General features: G+C 43.5%; 1 protein-coding gene across 1 annotated transcript in view; it reads right to left on the bottom strand.

Annotated features, from left to right (window-relative positions):
* LOC144783822 (uncharacterized) overlaps positions 1-25,246 on the bottom strand; it is an 87,335-nt gene that overhangs the window by 9,967 nt on the left and 52,122 nt on the right. Inside the window, exon 3 of the mRNA XM_078662567.1 lies at positions 22,574-22,684. Coding sequence (XP_078518693.1) covers positions 22,574-22,684 — 111 coding nt within the window. The remainder of the gene's footprint in view (positions 1-22,573; positions 22,685-25,246) is intronic.

Here is a 25,246-nt window from a genome sequence, read left to right as displayed (position 1 = left end):
CGGCTCGCTCTTCCAAAAAACTGGTGTGTGATGGTAACGAATTCACGCTTTATCCTGACTTCACACCCGTGGTCCAGGAGGAGCGACGCAAGTTTCTGGACGTTAAGGCGAAGCTTCGGGCCCTACAAATTGATTACGCGTTACTCTACCCGGCTAGACTGCGGGTCACCTACCAGGCGCGCCAAAAGTTCTTCACTAATCCGCAGCAGGTTGAAGACTTTATTAAACAGGTAAAACGTTCGGCTCGCCAACGCCAAGGGGAGGCGGAGGATTCTGCCCGCGAAGATGACCAGCTTGAAGATGATGAACACTGACCCCGCTGCATCTACATCATTGGATGTTGTGGGGTATCCTATTTGTGAGTACTGTCATAGAATACTCAGTGGGATGGGGTCTGTGACTGGGACATGTCCGTCTCCCCTACATGACGACTTGGGCGAGGGCTGAGGCCTAGGTCTTGCTGAATATGTACTGTGTCGTCAGGAACCCCCCTCTCTTCTGGCGGCTGGGATTAGTCTGCCATGGGCAGCGGCTAGAGAGACGGGGTTGTTGTGTTGCCACCTAGAATGGCCCCTAGCGGGTATTACCCATGCTGTTGCTGTTGTTGTAACAGGGATTGTTCTTATCCCTGGTTGCTGAGGGGAATGGGGAGGGAAGGGGAGGGAACTAGCACTGGCGGGTTGGGGTTGCCTCTGTGGGAGGAGGGGGGGAGGGCTTGGGGGAATGTTTGGTTGATACATGTTTTGTATGAAGTTCTGATACACGAGCAAAATGCCACAGTCCACTTTCAGAGGGCAACGAATTGGATTATGCCTCTTGCAGATTTGCGATTGGGGGGCTCACACTACACATTATTGCAGCATAGCTTGCTACACCAGTATGGGCGCAAGACCAGATACTCGTTGTAATTTCCTATCCTGGAATGTGCGGGGGCTGAAGGATGCGCGTAAATGTCGACAATTGTTGGCCTATTGGGACAGGCACGATGTACAGGTGATTATGTTGCAGGAGACTCATATTCCCCCAACTACGACCCCCACATTTGGTGCGAAATGGGCGGGGGTGAGGGCTTTCTCAAATTTCTCCTCATATGCTAGAGGTACTGCCATTCTTATTCACCGAAATCTCCCATTCACGTTGCAGGGGCAACAAATTGATAAAGACGGTCGATTTGTCATTGTCTGGGGGAGGTTGGGTGGGGAGACGGTCACTATTGCCAACTGCTATGCACCCAATGTTGACGACCCTCATTTTTTCCACCGCCTCTGGGGGGGTATACTGGATATAGGCTCCAGATACATGGTGTGGGGCGGGGACTTCAACGTGGCCTTACACCCGAGAGTGGACAGAGCGGATGGCTGTTCCACATACCATACTAAAGCGAGGGAGGCCCTTGAAGGGATAGTTGATGAGGGGGGGCTGATCGATAGTTGGAGGCACTTACACCCTGATTTGCTGGAGGGCACACACTTTACTTCCTACACGGGCACGTGGGCAAGGCTAGATTACATCTTTGTGTCCCAGGGTCTGGCCCCGAACATTCTCGCCACTCGACATTTACCTAGAACACACTCTGATCACTGCCCTGTTTTCATGTCTTTGGACCTGCCTGGCTTTCACAGACCCCGTCCACCCTGGCGACTCCATCCCAGCATCCTGATTGACACTGTCTTCTGCGAAGAACTTAGGACTGACATAGCAGATTTCTTCCCCCGGAACAAAGACACGGTGGACAGTGTGGAAACGGTGTGGGAAGCTTTTAAAGTCACGGTGCGAGGGTGGTGTATAGCTAAGAGCTCAGGGGTGCTCAAGGATATACAACGAACGCTGCGCAGATTGGAAGAAGAGCTTCGAACTTTAGAAACTCGTATGGAGCAAGGGTTAGATGGGGAGACGCACAGTGCGTTCAGAGCGAAACTATCAGAGTACGAAGCGGAGGCACAGAGGGAAGTACACTTTAAGGGAAAACACTGGCGAGCCCGTGCTTATAATGAGGGAGGGAGACCGGGTAAGGCATTGGCCATGGCAGTGAGACTGGCGCGAGGTTCGAACACCATCTTGGAGCTAACTGCAGCGGATGGGAAGGTACACAGAGACAACGATGGCATACTCAACACACTCCAGGCACACTACGAACAGTTGTACACCTCGCAGGCAGCTGGGGAATTTGACCTGGACGGATATCTGGGGGATATAGCACTTTGCTGGATTAGCGATGTCCACAGACGGTTTCTAGGGGCGCCACTCGAATTGGAAGAGATACGAGATGCCATCATGTCCCTGAGCAACGGGAAGGCGCCGGGTCATGATGGTCTCCCCACGGAGTTTTATAAATGCTACGTGGAGATTATGGCTCCGGTGCTACGTGAAGTATTTAATGATGCCATGGAAGTAGGGATACTCCCGAGATCGATGCGAGAGGTCATTATTACATCTTTGCTTAAACCTGGGAAGATTGCCACCCAATGTGACTCATATCGCCCTCTATCTTTATTGAACTGCGACGCCAAAATTCTTGCGAAGGTCCTTGCGACCAGGCTTTCCTTACTTATGACCACGCTCATTTTGCCAGATCAGTCCGGCTTTGTCCCCACGAGATCCACGTCACATAACCTCCGCACGGTATTCTCCCTCATTCAAACTGTCCATCCGGAGATTCCCCTTGCTGGGGTTTTTTTGGATGCCTCAAAGGCATTCGACTCTGTGGAATGGGGATTTCTATTCGCAATCCTGCGGAAAATGGGATTCCCCCCTGTTTTTGTGGCCTGGGTACAGCTGCTCTATACCTCTCCAATGGCGAGAGTATTTGCGAATGGACAACTTACTGCCGCTTTCGCGATCACGAGAGGGACTCGACAGGGGTGCCCTCTCTCCCCGTTACTTTTCGCGATGGCTATTGAACCACTGGCCTGTCGCATCCGACAGCTCCACAAGCCCAGCGCCTTCAATTGTTTTCAGCGCCAACTCTCAATATCATTGTATGCCGATGATGTCACACTTTACGTTAAGGACCCCCAGGCTAATCTTAACTCGCTGTTGCGGGAGTTTGTTACCTTCGGATGCCTTTCAGGTGTCTCTATCAACTGGAGCAAATCCCAGCTCTTCCCGCTGACGCCGGCGGTTACCGAATTTCCACTAGATTACCCGCTCGAGTGGTGCACTTCGGAACTCCGCTACCTGGGGATCCAGATCTCCAGAGACAAAGAGGAGACACTGCGAATGAATTACGGAGTGGCCATCTCCAAATTGACGGACTCGGTGACACGGTGGATTAAGCTACCCTTGTCTATGGCGGCGAGAATCTCCCTAGTCAAGATGGTGGTACTACCGCGATTCTTGTATATGTTCCTCAATATTCCCTATCACCCTGGCGCATTTTTTTTTAAAACCTTACGCTCGGAGCTTATCCGACTGGTGTGGGGGGGGAGGCAGGCTAGGATCCGCTGGGCAATCTTGACACAACCCTATGGAGCGGGTGGCTTCGATGTCCCAGACTTCGAAACATACTACTTAAGTGCACAGGCTCACTACCTCTATCATTGGCTACGCCCAACTGCTTTCATGCCCCAGGTGGCAGCGGAAGACTGGATTGCGCACCCGCTGCCACTGGAGGGAGTGGTGCATGCCCCCACAGCCACGCTGGAAATGCATTCCAACACTGTGTCCTGTACAATAGAGGCGTGGCGCAAGATAGGGGCGAGGTTGCAAACCCCGTTGCTGTATTCGCCTCGTATGCCACTATCCTACCACCCACAGGTGACTCTCTTACGGGAGGTAGGATTCCGCCGAATGTGCAAGAGGTTGGGGGTTGGGGTGTGGGGGGACCTATTCCGGGATGGGCAGTTCCGATCTCGAGATGACTTCTTTGGAAATGGCGAACATACCCCACTGGAACTCTTTTACTACCTGCGACTCAGAGAAGGCCTGAAAGCCTTATTACCTGATTATCCTCATGAACCCCCCAGCTTAGCCCCGCTCACTGTGGTGTTGAGCAGCCCTGATGGCGCACACCTGGTCTCTAAATTGTACAAATGCATTCGAGAGGAATCACCAGTAGTGCCTAGTGCGGCTAGAGGGCACTGGGCAGATGATTTCGGGAGGGATATCACTGATGCCCAATGGCAGTACTGCTGCGAATTGTCAGGAGAGGTGATGTCTAGCTGCCGCTTTAAGATCATCCATTACAAATTCCTCCATAGGATGTACTATACACCGGCTCGGAAATTCCGGTTCGGGCTTGCCGATTCAGACAGATGTGAGAGATGTGGTCGGGAAGGAGCGGACTTCTTCCATTTATCATGGACCTGCCCGCAAATACTGGACTACTGGGCACGGGTCTGTGAGGGCCTGTCACACATGATAGGTACTGCTTTGACCCCAGACCCGATGTTATTCCTTCTGGGCCATACAGCGCGGATAGCACGGACGGTTAGGAAGTTCACTAATGTAGCGCTACTGTTGGCTCGGAGACACTTAGCATGTAGATGGGGCCGAGGTCGTGCTCCTAAGTTTAAGGCTTGGCTGCATGATATGATATACTGTCAGGAACAGTATAGTGTGTTTTCAGAACTGGTACCTTTGCGCTCGAGACCAGCGGACATTTGGGGTCCCCTGCAGGCCTACCTTATCGCTGACACATCACAGGGGGAGGAGGGCGCTGAAACAAATATTGACACAACACATGCACAGTCTATTTGAATTACCTGTTCTCGTTTCACGCCATTTGGCCTGGGCAGGGAAAGAGCTATTGGAGGCCTGTTACAGCGTTTGGGACGTACCCGATATAGAACCCCCTCTCCGACAAAAGCTATATATTTCTTGTTTGCTGCATTGCCTTTGAAATGTTGGTTGCATGTCTTGCGTCAGTGTTCTCCCTCCACAGGTATTGTCTAACGCCACTGCATGGACTTGGCCTCCCTGACTACTCTAATATTCTACCTACCTGCATACCAGCCTCTGATGGAACTGCATTGTTCTTTCACTAATATGTAATGCCTGTATCCCCCTGCATTCCAGGCTACAGCTGTACTCACCCGATTCTGTTCTATCCTATTACGCATGCTTGATTGTATATTATCCTCATTTGCCCCCCTAGGGTACTGGTTTGAGATTAATGTCTTTTATCTTATGTGTATTAACTATTGATTGAACTTCACTACACTCCCTGGATATGGAAATTCGCTGCCTCAAATTGCCCTACTACAGGTGTATCGCTGCCGGCCTTGTATGGTTGTAGGCGCACTGCTGTGTATGAATGCCTGGATGTTAATAAAAGTTTATAATCCAAAAAAAAAAAAAAGTATTGCAATTGTGGCAATTCATTTCTCTTGCATGAGAAAGAAGACTGCTCAATAAATAACACCTTTTATTGAAAACGCCAGTCTCTCTATTTCTCTGCAGTCTGGTGAAACTAAGTATGCACCATTGGCTGAGTGAAATAACCGTCTATTGTTTTCACACGACTCTAGAGATACACTCTTTATTCTGAGGGAGCAAAGTTGTCATGTTTATGGTTGTCAGAAGCTAATCCCTTCTTGTCTATCCAGGGAAGTTAAACTCCTCTTTGTTTATTCGAGAAAGTTTCTAGTGACCTCTGAGCTAGCTGGCAAAACTAATTAAGTCTAATATAGTCAGTAGAGACCTAGTCGACTTCAGTCCTACGTCTACACTGCTCTACACTGCTGTTTATATTATTCCAATGCGCAGAGCCTATTGGGAATATAGGAACTACACTACATGGCGCCCAACGTTTGGTAAGGCGATAATCTAACGCAAGACACTAGAGTAACTCAGTCGTGCTTTTTCACACAGACCCCTTTTCCCGTAAAAACTCCAAAAGACCTCTGGAGTGGGTAAAAGGTTAATATCCGCCGGAACTTAGTAAGAAGAGATTCCTATGTATAGTTTTTGGTTTAGTCAACGTTGAAGGATACAGTGTTCCAAAATATTGTGCACCTAATCTTTGTTTCCCTTGAAACTTGATCTGCAACAAAAAACTTTCTGTCAGTAAAATGCGGACGGTGACGAAGAAAGAGATGCTACAGCGTCTCAACTGTTGTTAGATGACACAAATCTCCAAAAGAATGACCCGGATGCAATTATCATCCCGGCAAATATAAGAAGATCTATAACTATTAAAGTTATAGAAAATGGACTATCATCACGAGGTGGTACAGTCATATTCGTGGTAGAGGCACATGAATATCGGCAGACAGAGGTATTCTATTCATGGATACACTTTCCAGCAGCAAACGCTGTAACAAAAGAATTCCACTATTACAAAATAGAGGAACCTCCGGATGAATACACTCCTTTCGAGGAGGTTGAAATCCCACTAAATTACCAAGAGCACCTGCTCTGGTTTAAAGGCGCCCTAAAACATCAAAATCACATCACCAGGCTCGGTCCATTAGGTAGACCAGGAGCCACGTGGCCGGTTCTAGCCAGCTACACACCACATCCAGACATTGATAAAATGTCAGACAGGAAACTTTTAGCTCAGCTAAAACTATTAATTAAAATACATAGACAATTGGTCCAATATGTAATGCGGACTTCAACAGTCCAACCAGCAATACAAATTCCACAGACCCCCCCTCATCAGGGGAACACAAACAAAATTACACCACAGAACATACAATCATGTCTTGGTAAAATACCCTCAAAACGGGAACAAATTCCATTCTGGTTAGCACAAAAATCACTCAAATAGAGGCAGTATTTCCTGATACTACGCCTACTGAGAAACACAGAATTCTGACTATCTGTCTTCCAATGGGGATCGCACCACATGTGGAGGACTGTGACACTTGGGGCACAGTCTTTGCTTCAATCTACACAAAAACACATGGTGTTCCGTCCATGGCGGTTATACCAGACGTACTAAGACAGATTCAAAACGAATACGGTCCAGAACCTGCTTTAACTCTGGGTATGAAATTACTGAAAGACTTCAAGCAGGTCTTATTAGCCAACATAAAAGGAGAAGCAGCATCTGTGGCAATCCGCCAGAAATTGAAAGAAACAGATATAGCAGAACAACCATTTGAACTTGCCAGAATCATAGAAAAATCCTATAAAGAACTAGGTAGAGATAGTTTGGGAGGGAAACCAGTAAAACCCCAACTAACTGAAAATCCTGAAAAGACTTTTATTAAAAATAATCTGAACACTCCAAAAAAGAGTTGGGATGGTAATAAACAACCCACTCCCAGAGAAAAACGATTCCAGTCCAGAGGAAGGTCTCCTCAACGGAGAGAAAGATCTCCAGACCGAGGACACAAGTCTCCCCAGAGGGAGCCCTCTGAGAAAAGATACAACCTTAGAGATAGGGATAAATTGAGAAAACCTGATAGATATCAAGATATTGATACACGTCCCTCTCGATCTTTTCAGACTTCCTCGCAGAAATCGGAAAGAAGAGGACGGTCAGAACACAAGGAAGAGCACGTCACGTCTAAAGACAAGGAACCTGCTCATCAAAGTAAAAAATTACAATTTCCAAGAAAGAAGGTAGCCATTATTAAAATAATTAAACATGCCGAGGATACTGAGGACACAACTGAAAAACGGAGAGTGGGCCCAGACAATGCTAGACAGCGCAGCAGAAGTGACCATAGCTCGCAAGATCTTGATGAATCTTCTGGAGACAGTGGACACGAATGAATACATTCAAGTGGAAACTGCAGACACCAGAGTTAGCAAACCCCATAAATTATACGAAATAACATTACGTATTGAGGGGGACAAGACTAGGAAAGTAAGGGGTCTCTTTTGGGATAACCTTTCGAAAGGCTATGACATCCTGTTAGCTGAGAAAGACTGGCCACCAGAGTTTGTCAGGGAGTGCCCTCATGGCGAAGAAATGATTATGCCTGCCTTCTCAAATCATGTTTCAACTCATAAAAAATCCATATATGCAAGAAAATGGGAAGTGGCCCAAGCTCCTGCATTATATAAAAATCATGTAGGATGGGATGAGGATTCTCCTCATCATAAAAACCAGTTAAAAAATCAACCCACTGCACAAAGGCAGTACCCAGTTAAGCAAGAAGCTAAAAAGCAAGTCAGGGAGATCTTAGATCAACTTGAATATCAGTGTGTGATTGAAACATGCACCTCACAAATGAACAATCCTTTGTTTCCTGTCTCCAAGCCAGACGATTCATATCGTCTAGTTTTGAACTACAGACACCTAAACTCCTGCTGCAAAACATTTGCAGTAGAAAACTCACACAGTGCAGCACTAATGAATAACATCGTGCGCAAAAAATATAAAACGACATTAGACATCTCTAATGGATTCTTTTGTCAAAACATTGCACCTGAAAGCAGGTATTTGACCACTTTCTCAATAATGGGGTCGCAAAACACTTCTGTCGACTCCCACAGGGATTCAAGAATAGCCCAGGATTATTCTCAGCAAGAGTAACAGAGTTACTACAAATATATGATGATGAGGCATTATCTTATGTCGATGACATCTATCTCACAGATGATGACCTGGAGACACACTTGAAAAGAGTGAACCCCATAATACTTGGGTTCGCAGCTGAGGGTTACAAATTCAACTTTAAAAAGTCAAGAATTGCCCATCTAACTGTCCTGTTTTTAGGATATGAATTATCAAGTGAAGGCAAAAGCCTAGCAGACAACTTCTTAGAGAAGTGTGCTGTACTCCAAACACCTAAAACGCTGAAGAACTTACAATCAATACTAGGTTTCCTGAATTTCGGAAGAACATACATTCTAAATTATGCATAGAGGGTTAAACCTCTCTATGAATTAATAAAACCTGATTTCAAACCAATAAATTGGACTCAGAAACACACAGAAATTTTAAGATCATTGCAAAAAGACATGTTAGCTAAAACTAAATTGCAAACTCGCGAAAACGTACGCACCCTTGTAATTCGAGTCATCCCAGGAAGATGCGGATTCACGTACCTAACCTCTAATGAGGGAGAAACGGTACCAATAGCCTACAAATCACACTTGTACACACAAGCTGAAATGAAATTCAGTTCTACTAGAAAAAATTCTAATAGCGGTTCAAACTGCTGTAGCAAAAGAAAGAGCCCAAGCCCAAGGCAGGAAGATAACTGTTTTAACAGCAGAATCAGCCCTTGAGGCATTAACAAGCCCACACAATTTGAATGCTGTGGCATTAGATCCAAAATGGATTCAATGGGAAAATTCTCTTGCTGCAGAAGACGTGAAATACTATTTTGACCCGAAAATGAAAAAACTAGAAGATCTGGAATATGCAGAAGAATATCCTCTGCCAATCGAAATTCTGCCTCTCGGACAGTACACATGTGTAATCTACATGGACAGATTTGCACAACACTATGATGTAGAGGAAAAATCCTACAACGCAGCCTGCGCGATTGTTAAAGGTCGCTGGCGCTTTGGTAAATTCAGACCATTAATTACCAAAACTGAATGACTCAGAAACTGCTCAACTCAGCGAGCTGAAATAAGATCTTTAAAGATGGCGCTTGGAAATGCCGATCGCGAATTCCCCACACTAATAGTGTGCGATTCGCATTACTGCGTCAAGTCTTACAATAATGACATACAGATCTGGATTCAAAACAGTTACAAGGATGACACAGGTGCCACAATAAAGCATAAAAAGCTTTGGGAACAAGTAGTTCTTTTGCAGAAAGAACTACGAAAGACTCACGTGATACATACACTGAGTCATCAACGTGATGGCGTTCACGTTGCAGGGAATACATTGGCTCTCAGAGCCACAGCGGAAGCAGCTCAACCGGCTTCCGTAGCCAAAAAAAAGCGTTCTAAAAAATACATAGACGGAGAAACCATGCTAGCGGTAAAAGCCTCATTAAAAGGCGACTATACAGCATTACCTCTGAACTATCCACTCAGTTATACATACATAATTGATGCAAACTCCGTTCCTTTTGCTCAAATCCCTGGAGTGGGGGATAGAGTAATTCCTAACACGAACAGGAGAGTCTTCTTGATTGAAGCGGCACATATGGGATTGGGTCTAAGGCACCAAGAGACCGTGAAATCTCTAAAAGAATACTGGTGGCCGGGGATGAACTTGCAACATTACAAATTTGAAAAGGATTGTCCAAACTGCAACAGAGATCGCAGTCGCGAACCGGACCAGACTATTGCCAGGATACCTCTATTAGAAAGCATAAGGCTATATATACGCAAAAATCCAGCAGGAGAAACGCGGTCCCATAATATTTAAGACCAGATTCACTTAAAATGTAGACACCAGCGCTCGGCTGACACCAGAACTGTTATAAAAGATTTGCAAGTCTTTATCGGTATATACGCAATTGACATGCTACATTCTGACCAGGGTCCTGCGTTTAGCTCTCGAGCTTACAAAGAGGCCATGACCAGCATGGGCATTGCATTGCGGTACTCTTCTCCATTCCATCCTGAGGGAAATGCGGTAGTGGAAAGAGAAAAACGTGACATAAAGCAATCTATAACGGCGAGGGTATTCGGTTCGGGTGATGGGTGGGTCAAACATTTAACAAGTGTCCAACGTAGTCTTAATAATCTGCCAAGAAATTCTCTAAAAGGTCTCACTCCATACGAACTATTGTTCGGTACTAGAATGTACATTCAGGATCTTGATAGTCACACTTCAGTGGTAGAAGAAAAATGCTTTGATATCAAAGACCGATTGGCTGTTTTACAGGACTTAAATGAAACAAGAAGAAACCTGAGTAACATAAAGTTAAAACAACAGCCAACAGCCACTGAAGAAAAACCACCTGTCCCAGCAAGACCTGTCTGGATTCCAAAGATTGGGGACCTGGTCAGAGAGAAGATCGCGGAGAAGAAGGAATTTGGGCCTTCTTACAGAAAAGCAGTACCTGTCTTAGCTGTCAGCGGAACAAGATCAGTTGTACTACCGCCCCTTGCTGGTAAAAAGGAGAACCGAGTTGTATCCATCGACCTGGTAAAACCACAATCATGTGGCCAATAATAAGTAGTAGGCCCAGTGGACTCCCAAGAAATAGCAGAATACCAAAATTTGCTACAATCCAAGAGGTTCAAACTGAGAGACTAATCACATTTGATAAACCTGCAGTGAATAAAAAAGGACTATGCAACAAAGCCATGGAACTTGTGCCTCTTGAAACCCAAATTGCAACAGTTCGTCAAGAATCACCTGTCTACAATGATGTAGCATCGGATTATACTAATGTCTCCAAGAAAGATCCAAAGACTAAAGAAAATCCGGAAGCAATTCCAACAATTGACAGAACTGCATCTGGCTACTTCATCAATTTCGATGACTTTTCTGATGATCCAAGTGAACATGAAGAAACACCAGCAACAAAAACTTTTCAAAGACAAAGTAACTGAGCTCTTTCATCAACTCAAAGAAACCTATCTGATTTCTCCATGGATTGAATTTTGGATTGTGTTAGGTGTACTTTTCCTCCTGCTTTGGCTCATCATGGTTCTTTGTTTGGGTAAATTCATTGAAGGAAAATACAGTACAATGGACACAGCAAGTCAGAACATCAACTTGGTCCTACAGCCTCACAAGTCATCTCACATCGAGAAAAGAGAACTATCATCAGTGAACATCACAGCCAATCCAATACCCGGTGGGGTAGCTTGGGACAAAACGGATTATGAAATATATGGCCCGATTGAGCTCTTGAAATATCCACACCAGTTTAAAGTTTCATTAAGTGACTTTGTAAAACCAAGTACTTTTTCTGATGATTGGGACTTTGATAATATTAATAATATGATGTCAGATTTAGTAATGCCAGCAAAATTTACAGAACATGATTATTTACAAGGTTCATCAAATTATGAAGAAATGTACTGCTATAATCACTTTGGTCATCACTATTTGCATAAATCTGCACAGCCTAGAAATGTTTTTAATTATAACCAATGGGAACATTGTGCAACACCGCCTAAAGGCAGCTCGAAAACATTTTATGAGAAATTCCCATACTTCTCAGGGTTTAACACAAGTGATGCAGAAACGTTTTATTTTAAAATGTTAAATAAGACAGGAATGAAAACAATGTTGACAAATACTAAATTGATTTCTTCTGAAACATTTTATGGAAAAATGACTACATTTGGTTTTGAATTTTGGAAAAACAACATTGAAACAAAAACCATCTGGGGTACAAAAGAATGGCAGGTACAAGGCCTAGAAGCATTATTTAGAGCCTGCATGATCCCAGAACAAATAATATTCTTGAATGACACCATTCAGCAAACAACCTGTCTTGGTCTAGCCAAGATAAAAGACTTAAATAAACCGTCTATTCCGAAGCCCATACCTGATAGTAATAGCACTACAGATGTGGAGATAGACGTATCCCATATTTTACACCAAAACAGAACACATCCTGATTGAAAAAAATGGTTGATCTGGCCCACAGACACAAATAACTGTCAAGATAGATTCCTGAACAAAATACAGGTGTTAAAACTGAACAGGCCAGATCCAAGATACTCCCAGAGACAACATCCAGGGATAGTTACAACATACAGTGTAGGGAAACTATGCCTCGAATGGCTACAGAAATCCACACTGGCTGAAATTAAGCAACACTTGACTTTTCTGGTCGCATTAATAAAGCAAACAACAATAGTAGAGAAGTTTTTGCGATTGTAAAAAGTTTTATATCTCCTTGTGCGTCACAACCTCTGCTGCGTGCATCAGAGGAATGGTGCGAAGAACTATCTGAATTTTTTGTTGATAAAATTGTTAGAATTCAGGTGGATTTGCAAAATGTTTGCAACGGCCTTTCACCTTCCCTAATAACTCCACTTCCTTCAATGCCCCCTCGCACCGAGAAATTGGCCACCTTCTCCCCTCAATCTAATTCTGACATCATTTCTATTGTTGCTGCCTTAAAATCCGGATCTCCTTCTGATCCAGGCCCGGCTAGAGTTCTTGCGGGCTTAGCGGAAACAGTGGGAAATGAGGTTACCCAGATTATTAACCTCTCGCTTCTCACGGCTACTGTTCCCGCTTGCTGGAAACAAGCTAAACTGCTCCCATTATTAAAAAAAAATTGATTAGATCCAGCCACTCCGTCTAATTTCCGCCCAATATCTTTGCTTCCTGCGCTAGCAAAAATATGCGAAAAGACTGTCTTCAATCAGCTGGATAAATTTGTTGAATCCTCGGAAGCACTACATCCAGCTCAGTCCGGTTTTAGGGCCGCCTACAGTACCGAGACGGCCTTAGTCGAAATATCGGAGGCTATTCGGGAGTGTTTGGACGAAGGCGGCAGAGCGGCTCTGATTTTACTTGACCTCTCTGCTGCCTTCGATACGGTGCCTCACTCCCTTCTACTCTCCAGACTGGCCGACATAGGTATTGTGGGACCTGCTTTTGACTGGCTGACCTCATTTTTGAGTCATCGCACTCAACAAGTCTGGTTGCCTCCTTTTGCCTCTACCCCCAAATTACTTTCCACTGGTGTTCCGCAGGGGTCTACTTTAAGCCCTCTGCTTTTTAACATTTATCTCACCCCTTTGATTTATCTCGCAGAACAGTTGGGGGCTAAAATTATGGCGTACGCCGACGATACACAACTTTTGTTTACCTGGTCCAAAGATAATTTAGATACGTCGGCGGCCCAACTCTGTCTTTCCTCTATTTTTCAATGGCTTGCAAGTGCCCAGCTAAAATGTAACGAAAGTAAATCCGAGATTTTGTTGTATGGCTCTTTTCCCGAGGATTTCAGTGAACGTCTCTGGCCTGCGGACCTTCCCCCACCAAAAGCCTCATCTGGCCCGGTGAAAAACTTAGGGGTTTGGTTCGGTCAGAACCTTAAGTTTGAGGACCATCTAAAGAAACTCACTGGCGTTTGTTTTTCTACTTTAAAAACTTTACGCAGGTTCTTTCCCCTCCTTCCAAAAGAAGCTAAACAGACTGTTATCCGTGCCTTAGTACTCTCTAGGCTCGACTACGCGAATGGACTATTCTGCGGATTGCCGGCATATCTGATCCATCGCCTTCAGGTTATCCAGAATGCCGCCGCTAGACTTCTGTTTAATGTCCCCAGGCGTTCTAGTGCTCGCCCTCTTCTCCACGCTCTTCACTGGCTCCCAGTTGCTCATAGGATTCTATTTAAAATTTTAGTGCTTGCCTACCGAGCTATTCATCAAACTGGCCCTGTTTACTTGAGAAAAAGATTTTCCTTGTATGTCCCTAACCGCCCACTGCGATCGGCTAATCTGTGCCAAATGTCCATCCCCAATTTTAAATACTGTAGACTTGGCGGCCAATCTATTTCAGTAAGAGCAGCCAAATCTTGGAATACTCTACCCCTCCATTTGAAAACTGCATCCACTCTTAGTGCATTTAAGAAAGGGCTAAAAACTCATCTCTTTAATACTATAGTTTAAACCTCCCCCACGCAGTGTCTGCAGGTATCTGCTCTCTCTCAATCTGCTCCGCCCTCAACGCGCCAGGATACTATTTTTTTAGTAATAGAGCGCGCTATAAAAGCCTTTAATAATAATAATAATAATACTTAAAGACGGTGCTGACGTGCGTGATTTCATACTGGGACCACGCAAACAGCGTCAAAAACGTTTCATAGCGGCCGGTATATACGCTGCATACAACGAGGCTTGGAAAGAAACACAAATTTAAACAGCAGAAAAAATACGAGAAATTGATCGTATTATTTTGGAAAAATCACTTTCTGTTGTGGACAATGGGTTAACGACTCTGTCCTCCAGAATATATTCACTGGGCAGTATTGTATCATCTGCTATTGATATAATAGAGCAGGACTTACTAATGTTACAACATGGTCAGTCCCAATTACGTTCTATTGTCCAGCTTGGCTGGACGTTGCAAAATCTGCGTTCAGGCTACGTGCCATGGCGTTTAATCAACACAACGTCATTATTCTCTATCTTTAACCTTACTGATAAACAAATCAGTTTGGCACAAAAAGGAGCAGACTATACGATTCTGAGCATTGAAAAACTTGAGAGATTACCATTGACAATGTCAGAAAGACCTGTCATTGAATGGATAATACACAGAATTATTACAATTCCGATAACAACTTTCCAGTTTAAATATTGCCAAGAGAATATACCAGCGGGCCAGTATGAAAGGTTGGGTAAAGGATACATCAAGTCAACATGGAAATTACCTTATACACACAAATGTTTTAGTGAAAAGAAAAAGGAGGTATTTCTTAGTGGTAACAATTGTAAAAAATCACTAAGTGGTACACTTCTGTGTCAAGGTATTAACTTACATGGAGCCTGCAAAGGGTCTTCGAATAACCTTTGATGTCACCTGCACGGCACTCCTACAACTCAGATAGAGCCAATCTTTAGACAACTTTCCAACGGCAGTTATGTTCTAATAAGTGACCACAGCTGTTGTGGCATGGTGCCAGGAAAAGCCTATCTCGTGAGCGTTAGTTCCATGGTCACTTGCTGTATGCAAGTATTGTATCCAAACAGCAATCCAGACATGGAGGCGGCAATATGGCCTTATTTGAATATCTCTTCTATTCGAATTGATACTTTAAGCAGAATGAAATCCATTCTTTTACAGACAACTGTGCCTTTGACCTCGTCCAAGGAAACGTATGTGTGCAAGTTGCAAGGACAGCGGCAGAGATACATTCCCTATTATCAACAAATTGCCCCGTGCATTTTGCAGAAATGTTAAGTCAAATCTTAAACATGTCCGTACCAGTGGCATCGCACATGTATTTAAGACAATTTTTTCGGGACTGTTAGCACCCTTTGAAACAGTTCTGGGCATTATCCCGAATTTTGTGCATTCATTTTTTGGCGGTCTGCCTCTTCTTTTGGGACTCGTAGCAGGAATTTTATTTTTGATTCTTCTGCTCCGATATTGCAAGCCAAACCACAGACAAGACTCCAGCAACGATGGGAGAAACGATCCTAGCTATACGCTACCGGGACCGCATCACTAAAGTGCTTGGATTTGCCCGGCTACGAGATCTAAGCACAATTTGCTTTCTTTCATTCAGACCAATCTGGCAAGATTGCATCTTACCTGTGCTTCGATGTATGCTATGCAGAGAAGAATGCGTGTTGGACGTCTGTCTTACACTACCATCAGCAGTACCAATGGATACAGATACCTTGCTAGGTCCGGTAACGACTCATGCATCGTGTTGTCCCCAGCGGCTACCTATTCTGTTGACGGCATTTGTTGAGACTTCACCACTACGAGTATGTGGCGGTGGCGTACGAGATGAAAGCAGCACCACACAGGTACAACCTTCTGTGAGCATTGCTGATCCTGACATCGATGATAGCAATCATTCTCACACATGCACTGTTACAGCATTTTCAAACTTGGTCGAACTTTCACCTGATGTCGTAGACCAATTTTTTGCAAGTCTGTCTGATATGATGTTCTCCCCTGAACAACGAGAATAACTTTTAAAACAACAAGCACACAGCGTTCCCTGAACTCTGAATTGGCCTTCAGTTTTTGATAAACACAGTTACTGAAAACAATTGGAACTATTTTTCCCCCTGAAAGCGAAATTATTTTTTTTTCACTATCAAAATATTTACCCTTTTTTCTGGCACAAAGTACTCTGCTTAAAGTAGAACTATTCTTAGAGAACAGAGCTTCTATTTTAGGAACTCTAGAGACAATATTTTACCTCAGCCTCTAGCACATGTAGAGCATTTGTATAAATATGTGATGGAATGGTCTCGACCTTCTTTTCTGTATTCAGAGCCATTTCATGTGTAATTTTCGCAATTCATTCAGCTGATATATATATGCATTTAACTGAATGATGACACTGCTTAATAGGCGTACAGTACCAATACTCATTTTTCGTGTATTTACTATATACCATTTCAAATGCGATTTATGTATTTTGGGGTGGGTTGGAAAACACACATACATCGATATGTTTAATATTGCTTAGTTTTTAGTAATGATGGACATTAACTCGTGGAGTGGGTGTTGTGTTTCTATCTAGGACCCTAATTCGATATTCCCGATTTATGCCCTTATGTGGTTATAATAAATAATATTCTTATAAAGGCATAAGAATCATATCCATATTTAGTAATAGCCCATGCAGTCCAAATACGGCAAGGCTACTCCCCTAGACTCCTAGAAAGTACAACGCGTTCTTTAAACAAACCAAACCTCCAGCAACCTGGGAATTCCCCATGCTTTTGTTTTGATTTGTCCTAGAACTCCTGCGAGCACTGAAAGAACAGCCAGTTCTTAGTGACATCTTTTATTGACGTCTTATGTCCAACCTTACGTCAAACCCGGCACCTTTCAGGTATAAATATACCAACGTTGCCTTAAGCAAGCACACGGTTGTTTGGAGCAGAGCGGCTATCTACTTGCCCGAGAGCCCACGGACACCGCCCCTCCCTTTTGACGCACTGAGAAAGACGCTGTCTTTTTCTCCAGCTGAGAAAATCCAGCTCCGGTGTTTCCAGCTGCCCTTGCGGGTTGCTGGGATATCGAGTCCTGAGAGAGAGATACCAGACCTCCTACATTCTATTACCATGGTACAGAGCTGACTAAACCCTTAAGAGAATTCTTGATTCAGATTCTTGGCAAAAACCAACTTAACTTAAACTGCTACTTACTTACTCCTTCCCATTCAGATGTTTATCTGAATGAGCACTGACTAATTTTATCTTAGCCACCAGGGAAGTAGCTAACCCTAGCAAATCTTCTGCTGCTCCATTTTATTAGTGGTAAGTTTCAGATAGGTATAGGCCATCATAGAGTGTACTGCAGGAAGGCATGATATTATATTATTTGCAGGTGTAAGTGCATTGTGATACAGACTCACAATCAGTTGTGTAATGTCCGCATGGGACACTACTGTGTGGCCACACAATTTAATGAGAGCCAGGAGCAGTTGAATATATATATATTAAATATAGCATGTGATACTGGTTACACCCTGAGGCTTTCTGCACACAACTTTCTGCTGCTCGAGCAGTAGAGGGTTAACATCACTGTGTATGATTGATTCTCTAAGAATAAGAAAAAGCAACTTAGTAAGTTCTCATTCAGTGCTAGGCTCCTGAGACGTTCAATCATTAAGTTATGATCCACAGTGTCAAATGCTGCAGACAGATCCAACAGAATCAGTGCAACACCATCGCCCTCATCAACAGTAAGGTGCAACTCATCAAATGTCAGAACTATAGCTGATTCCGATCCTCTGACAGTCCTGAAGCCTATCTGCCATTCATTTAGGCAACCGCATCCTCCTAGCCGCTTTGTCAACTGTCTGCATACTTCTCTTTCTGTGTCTTTGCTCACAGCTGGTAACAAGGTGTTGGGTCTATAGTTCTCCCTCTTTTAACTATCTACGGTACATTTTTTTTAAAAGAGGCCTTACTGCCTCCCACCCCTTTTCTTCCAGTTCAACGGAAGCGTACCTGCACTTTCAAACATAGTCACATAAGGAGCAAAAACAGTGAAGACTGACCCACATTAATGTAAAAGAGAAATAGGAATTGAGTCATCTGGAGACCTTTACTTGGTGTGCAGCATGATTTCCTTTCTCTCCTCTTCTCCTGCCTATTGGAAAAGAGACCGAGTTGAAGATCATCTCTGCTATCTGATCTAGGCAGACAGAAGTGCTTATATCCTCCCTAGCTGATTTGATTTTTCATCCTAAATCTTCTAAATCTTTACAGAGAATTATGTTGCCTGTTAATTACAGAACTCCTGGGAAGGTCTTAATGTACCCGAGATGCAATCGAATTGCATGAAAGACTTTACTCTTCTAAACAATTCCCTAGCTGTATTCTCAGAATTTAAATTTAGAGAAGACAAATAATTCAATTTTGTTAACATCATATTATTTTTTTAACACATTTTCAATTTAGTTTCAAGAGAGCTGGATCCTTTGCATGACAGCTAGCTCTCCATTTCCGCTCTGTTTTCCTTACAAGGAGTTTCTCATCTCAAAGCGGGTGCTGGTGCATTTGTATGACCATCTACGTATATATAACGTGCCCAACTCATCTTCGGTGTATTTCCCTAACCTAGTCATGAATCCATATTCCACCTCGCTCTTCACAGACAGATAAAGAATGACCCGTTAGTGGATAGTTTAAAACAACCTAAAACTCAATCGAGAAAATATTGGTGCTCTCCTGATCTCCCATCAAATTAATGTGTGGGATACACATTGATTCAAACCATGATCTCGGGATCCAAATGGCCAACCTTTTGAAATAGTGTAGCTACCAATTGAAAATGTTGTGGTAGATATTTCTAATTCTTGGGCCTCATAATGCTATTATTCAATGAAGAATAGACAATGGTAACTCCATCCTCCTGGCAGTTCCTAAGAAAGATCTAGTTTGATTACAAAGGGTTCAGAACTCAATGTATGTCTTATCTGAGGTCTGAAAAAAAATCTGATTCAGTATCACGAGCCAGGAAAGCCCTGCCCTGGCTATCAGTTCATGCAATAAGTATTTTCAAGGATAAGACAATCTATTCAGAATCACCTGATGCTATGTCTAAAAGATTTGGTTGGCACCAGTCCTCGAAGAGTGTGAGATCCAACCAGCAATATCGTTGACATGTCCCCAAACTTCGTAAAACCGGTTATGGATCCAGGGCTTTCCCTGTAGCTGCAGCACAAACATGAAAATAAATACCTTGTCCACAGCCCTTCACAGTCAACCCTCCAACACTCATGAATCCTCATTTTAAAAAAGATTTAAAAACTTTGATTGCTACACATTATAAATATACTTGACTAGCCGACCCCTCATGGACCCTTTCTAAATGCTGCATCTGGTTTCCCTGGAAAAATATCACAGGGTACACCACATAAATACAAGAAGGAGCTTGGAGAATAGGACAGCCCAAAGAAACACAGCGGCCCCCAAGGTATCACTTATTGAGAACATTATAAATCTGTTAGTAGGCACCCCACATAGATATGGATAAACCTTAAACTCATACAAAAAAAATCCCAATCTTTTGTTTTACAACATCAAAGTATTCTTTTGACATATGCTTTATTTTGGGTCCAAAGCAGTGCACATGGTGCAGCGAAAAGATGACAATACAATCCAATGGTAACAGCAATTCCACCAGGAACAGCTTAACAGTCTTTAAAAAATGTACTTTAGTTGGGAAAAGTAGTCATCATTCCAACCCTAAGTGGAATTAATCCTAGGGTCTCAGCGGGACAAAAGAAATCTGTCAGTAGCAACAAAAATGGGTACCTCCTCCACAATGTTAAATGTATGGAGAACGTCCCAACAGGTCACCTACTTAGTGTGATTCTAATCATGAAATCCATATCTTCAATGGATATACTGCGGCATGAAATAATCTGAAGCCTGCAGAGCAGTAAAACAGGCCAGGAGACTTAAGCATACACAGATTCATACGTTTATATAATGAGTACACATACTTCTACTGGGGTCCCAAATTATTAATTGATGCTACTTCCAATAAGTTATTTCTATGGAGCATCTTGTTTTCCCAGCACTGCTTGACACTCTCAGATGCAGGTTAGGTCTTGGCAGAGGTGAGTGCTGTCCACCCCACTTCACAAAATAGACTGTAAGATTTCTCCAATCTCCAGCACATTGTGTCCCTGTCCTGAACAACAGAATGGAATCACTCGTTTCCTCATCCCTCTAGCATGCATCTCTCACTCTTTCTACCTTTCTTTTGAACTTGTTTCTCGGAAAAGTTGGCTGATAGGAAGACATTTATGTAAGTCTATTTATTAATGTACAGCTGGAGTTCATTACAAGCAATCAAGAATCTACCTGAATGTTACCAGGCATTTTAATCGACAGGCGGTTTTGAGAATAGCCAACAGTAAACTTAACAATTTGTATTTGCAACAAACTATAAACTGTGTGTTGCCGTGTTTATTGTCTCAGGATGATTGTGTGACCATGTCTAATGAGTACTACCCTCGTCATACAAAAAGAGTGTAGTGCAAGTCTGATCTGGGTTTCCTGGCCTTATATAGGGCTTGTCTGTCAGCGTTGTTTCTCTATATGATCACACTTTTCAGTGGTTTGCAACATCGTTATAACATGAGGTCGGGTTCCTTTATTCGATTTAGTACTGTTCGTATTACGCCAACAATTAACATGGATATTGAAGGTGAGCTCCTGCTACTTATGTTTTGTCTTTAGACGGTCACCCAGGCCCTCGTCACCAGCCGACTGGACTACGGGAACACCCTATATGCAGGAACCACAGCCAAACTTCAGAAACACCTTCAGCGCATACAGAACGCCTCCGCACGACTCATCCTCAACATCCCCCGCCACAGCCACATATCCGCCCACCTGAGAAACTTGCACTGGCTCCCAGTCAGCAAGAGGATCATGTTCAGGCTGCTCACCCACGCACACAAAGCGCTCCACAACACGGGCCCCGAATACATCAACAACCGCATCTCGTTCCACACCCCCACCCGCCAGCTCCGCTCCTCCAGCCTCGCCCTCGCCACCGTCCCACGGATTCGCAGAACCACCACTGGAGGAAGATCGTTCTCCTACCTAGCAGCGAAGGCATGGAACTCCCTCCCCGCACACCTACGACTGACTCAGGACCATCTCACCTTCAGGAAACACCTCAAGACCTGGCTATTCAAGCAGTAGCAGCACCCCCTCCCTTCTCCTTCAGCGCCCTGAGACCCTCGCGGGTGAGTAGCGCGCTCTACAAATGTACTGATTGATTGATTGATTGATTGATTGATTGAGATGCAACTCCTCTTATGAAAACCTCCAGAACCTTTTGTTATTTGGTGGAGGCAGCAAGGGACATTCCATATTTGAAAAAGCCTGGCCATGTAGCTACAGAGGAACATGTGCATCAACACTAGATCTACTGTAGGATCCTACTGTGCCACAATGCTTTCAAAGAACCAGCTAACGAGGGCCCTCGTACATATTTGGTCCCAAAAGGAGTATATGGGAGAAGATGTGAAAATATGGAGTGGAGATTCCCCTTTAATAATATGCATAAAATAAAATGCAAGGGCTCCAATAACTGAAAAGATAATCCTAGTCAACATTTTTTTGTGTATAAACTCTGTGGTTGAGCAGCTTTTCTGGGTCCCATTCTATTGTTTTAGGCTCTTGTGGGATGAAACCTTTCAAAATCCTGTGCACCACATTGAGATATCTACTATGTAAATTAGACCATCTGATTTTGAAAGGTCAAAACATGTTTACAGACTAACAGCCCAGTTCCTGACAATAAATGCAATTCAGGAAGGTAGACCTTTTCTCCATAGTACTGTTCTGCTGTTCCCAAGCCAGATGGTCCACCTTAAAAGACAGCTTCACTTAGGAGGATAACTGAAGTGTTACAGACAGTGGGTAGTAGGGGAACTGGAGCGTCTCAGAAGAGAACACTTAAAAAAAAAAACAGTTCAAATCCCAGAGATGAAAAAAGTAAAAAAAAAAAAAATGATGAGTGGATAACCAAGAAATATCCTTAAAAGAGGCTAAATGTGTTGCACTTTTGAAAGAGCCAACATGTATCTAAGTAGACAACACTAGGAAAAGTCATGCTGCTCACCTGTACGAAACATCTGCACACATGTCAATGCTGTATGCTGGTCTCTTCCGACACACGGCTCTGCCCCCTTTTCAATCTTCAATAAAATGTCTGGTTTATGAACTTGGCATCCTGTTCAATGCAAAATCAAAGTGAGGCAATTAGATCCATCTTTAAATGGAGACAAAATACCAGTGTGACATAAAATCGGCCCAAAGACAGCCGTAGAGTCCAAGAACTGATCAGGAAATGATTCAATGGGAAATCAATGGACTCCCTGGTGACCTTTCAGGGGATGTTTCACTCGGATGTCATTGGACTATGAGGCACTATCAGGAAAAGATACACTGGGACGACAATGACCTCTTTGCAATTTATCGGGTGAAGATTCACGGGATGCCTGTGGGCACACTAAACCACCTTACATAATAAGGCCCACTAAGTAGTCTGAGGACTCTTGGCTCACCTCTAAGGAGGAGATTGACTGTGAAGTATGTGGACTTCTTACACACAACACAGATAATTTATAGTTTCCACTTCTCTCCACCCCTCTCTCTAGAACTCAGCTACTCCCTGTACTCTCCTGTCAGCATTACACTATCTCTTTCTCCTACGCTTGGTCTCTCAGACTCGTCTTCTCAGCTGCCCTCTTTATGTATTTCCCATTTCTAACATTACTTCACAGACTTCCATCTCCTCCCGTCTCTTTCCTTCTTACTCCCTCTATCTCTCTTCCTTTCTCATCTCCCTTCTCACTTCCTTCTTTCTCATGTCATTCTCTCCCTTTCCATCTCTCTATCGACCCCAACTCTCAGCCCTTCTCTTCTTCTATTTCTTTTGTTGACTGTTGCCTTCCCTCTCCTAACTCTGTCTTCACTCTGTTCTCCTATTGTGTGCCTCTTCCACTTACCTTCTTTTTCCTCCACATTCCTTCTCCTCTACTCTTTTCTTCCTCATCTCTCGCTTTTCTTTGTCTCTGTATGCTCTTTTGCCTGATCATTCAAATAAGGGAATCACTGGGAAATGTGAAGTTTACCTCCATGAAAGGCAAGAAGACCAAGGGCTTCGATGAGGGTGCCACAATAATGAGATGAATGTGCAATAAGCATATTAAGAGTAATGTGGTACTCTTGGAATGCTACAATATGGTACTGTCGCTACATAGCATGGAAAAAAATGAAGGGTTTCATCAATTTCGTGCCTAACAGAGGTAAACTAACTTTAAACATTTCTACCACTAATTATCTGCCATTTTTGGATTAAAAACCTAAATCAAAGGTATTCCAGCCCCGCCACAACTGCAAATTACCCCAGGTGTACTAAAGGCTTGTAAATGAGTGCCAAAGACGACAGAGGAACACGGAATGGATTAACTATGGAGGAGAAAACTCTCTATTTCAATATTACGTCTCTTAATCAAAACTACAACTGGTAAACAAGTCTACAGCTAACTTGAGACAAGGAATATGTTAAAATAAAAGAAAGGCTACAAATCCTTGTAACTCAGGGATTGGAAGTGCTATTCCGATTGTTCAGAAGGATTCACTCACATTCTCCTTGGCCATCAGAGTTACAGGTTTAATAATTTGTGTGCATTTTCTTAAAGAGCTGCTCAACCAGAAAAGGTGTCAGCGCGTTGTACATAGTAACAACAGATATGGAGCATACCTTAAAGAGAATCATCAAATAAGCAAAAGAAGCAAAAGAAGATATACATATTCGTCTTCAAATAAACCAGAATTAGGCATTAGAGCATATGTCGAGGATCACAGGGAGTGAATCTGATCAAGCAGATGTGGCATAGCGAAGACTAAAATTGAGGGATAAAAGATAGGCTCACAGTATTTAGAGGACAGGGCAGTCAGGGACAAGCATAAGGATGGAAGTGAAATGGGATAGAATGCAAGGTAGTCGCAAAAAATGCACTAGAGTAGGAAACAGCTGTCGGAAGAGGAGTTAGAGTAAAAATATGAAAGAGAAGCAGAGGAAGGTAACCTAGAAGGAGGAGAATTGTGTGAAAACTAAAATAAGTAGAGATGAGGACTGAGACAGAGGAGGGCCCTACAATAAAGGCAGAATAAGACACTGAGAAATGTATAGTTCCGATCAAAAGATAGGGCAATGAAACAAGCTGATGTCAATTTTAAAGCGGCATGTGTTTAGCTTTTTGCTGAACTTGAGAAAATTCTGCAAACGTTGCGCATGAAGCAGGAGAGGTTTCCAACGGAAGGGCGCTACTCAAGAGAATGGCTGAGCAGAGTGGTGAATTTTTTGGTTGCAAGTCATAAATTATTCAGGTTTTTGAGATTTGGGTATCGTGGGCATCCTTCATTTAGAACTAGAGAAATTTGATACAATGTTCCAGTTGTGGAACTCAGCCCGGCTGCCGAATGTAGAGCAGCTTAAACTGGAGCGAGAGGCAATCTCAGGTTGCCTGTTAGGATGCCATTCCCATAGTATTATCAATAACTTGCACTCCACAATGAAAGGCTTTTGGTTGTTGAAAGGTTTTAAGTTTTCTCAAGGAGCGAACAGTGTCCCTCCTGTTTTTTGGTCGAGCCTGAGTCAGCTTTCATGCGCTGCTCTGGCGAGCTGTTGTAGTGGAGCATGGAAGAGAAGCCCCGCCCACTCTCCACCCATATTTGCCATTGGCTTGTGTCTTTGTCCTTCGTAAATGCTTGTGAGAAAGTGCCA

The sequence above is a fragment of the Lissotriton helveticus genome, chromosome 10, assembly GCF_964261635.1.
Source record: "Lissotriton helveticus chromosome 10, aLisHel1.1, whole genome shotgun sequence".
In the NCBI taxonomy this organism is placed as follows: domain Eukaryota; kingdom Metazoa; phylum Chordata; class Amphibia; order Caudata; family Salamandridae; genus Lissotriton; species Lissotriton helveticus.
The sequence above is the reverse complement of the archived record's forward strand: the minus strand, read 5'-3'. Positions and strand labels throughout refer to the sequence as shown.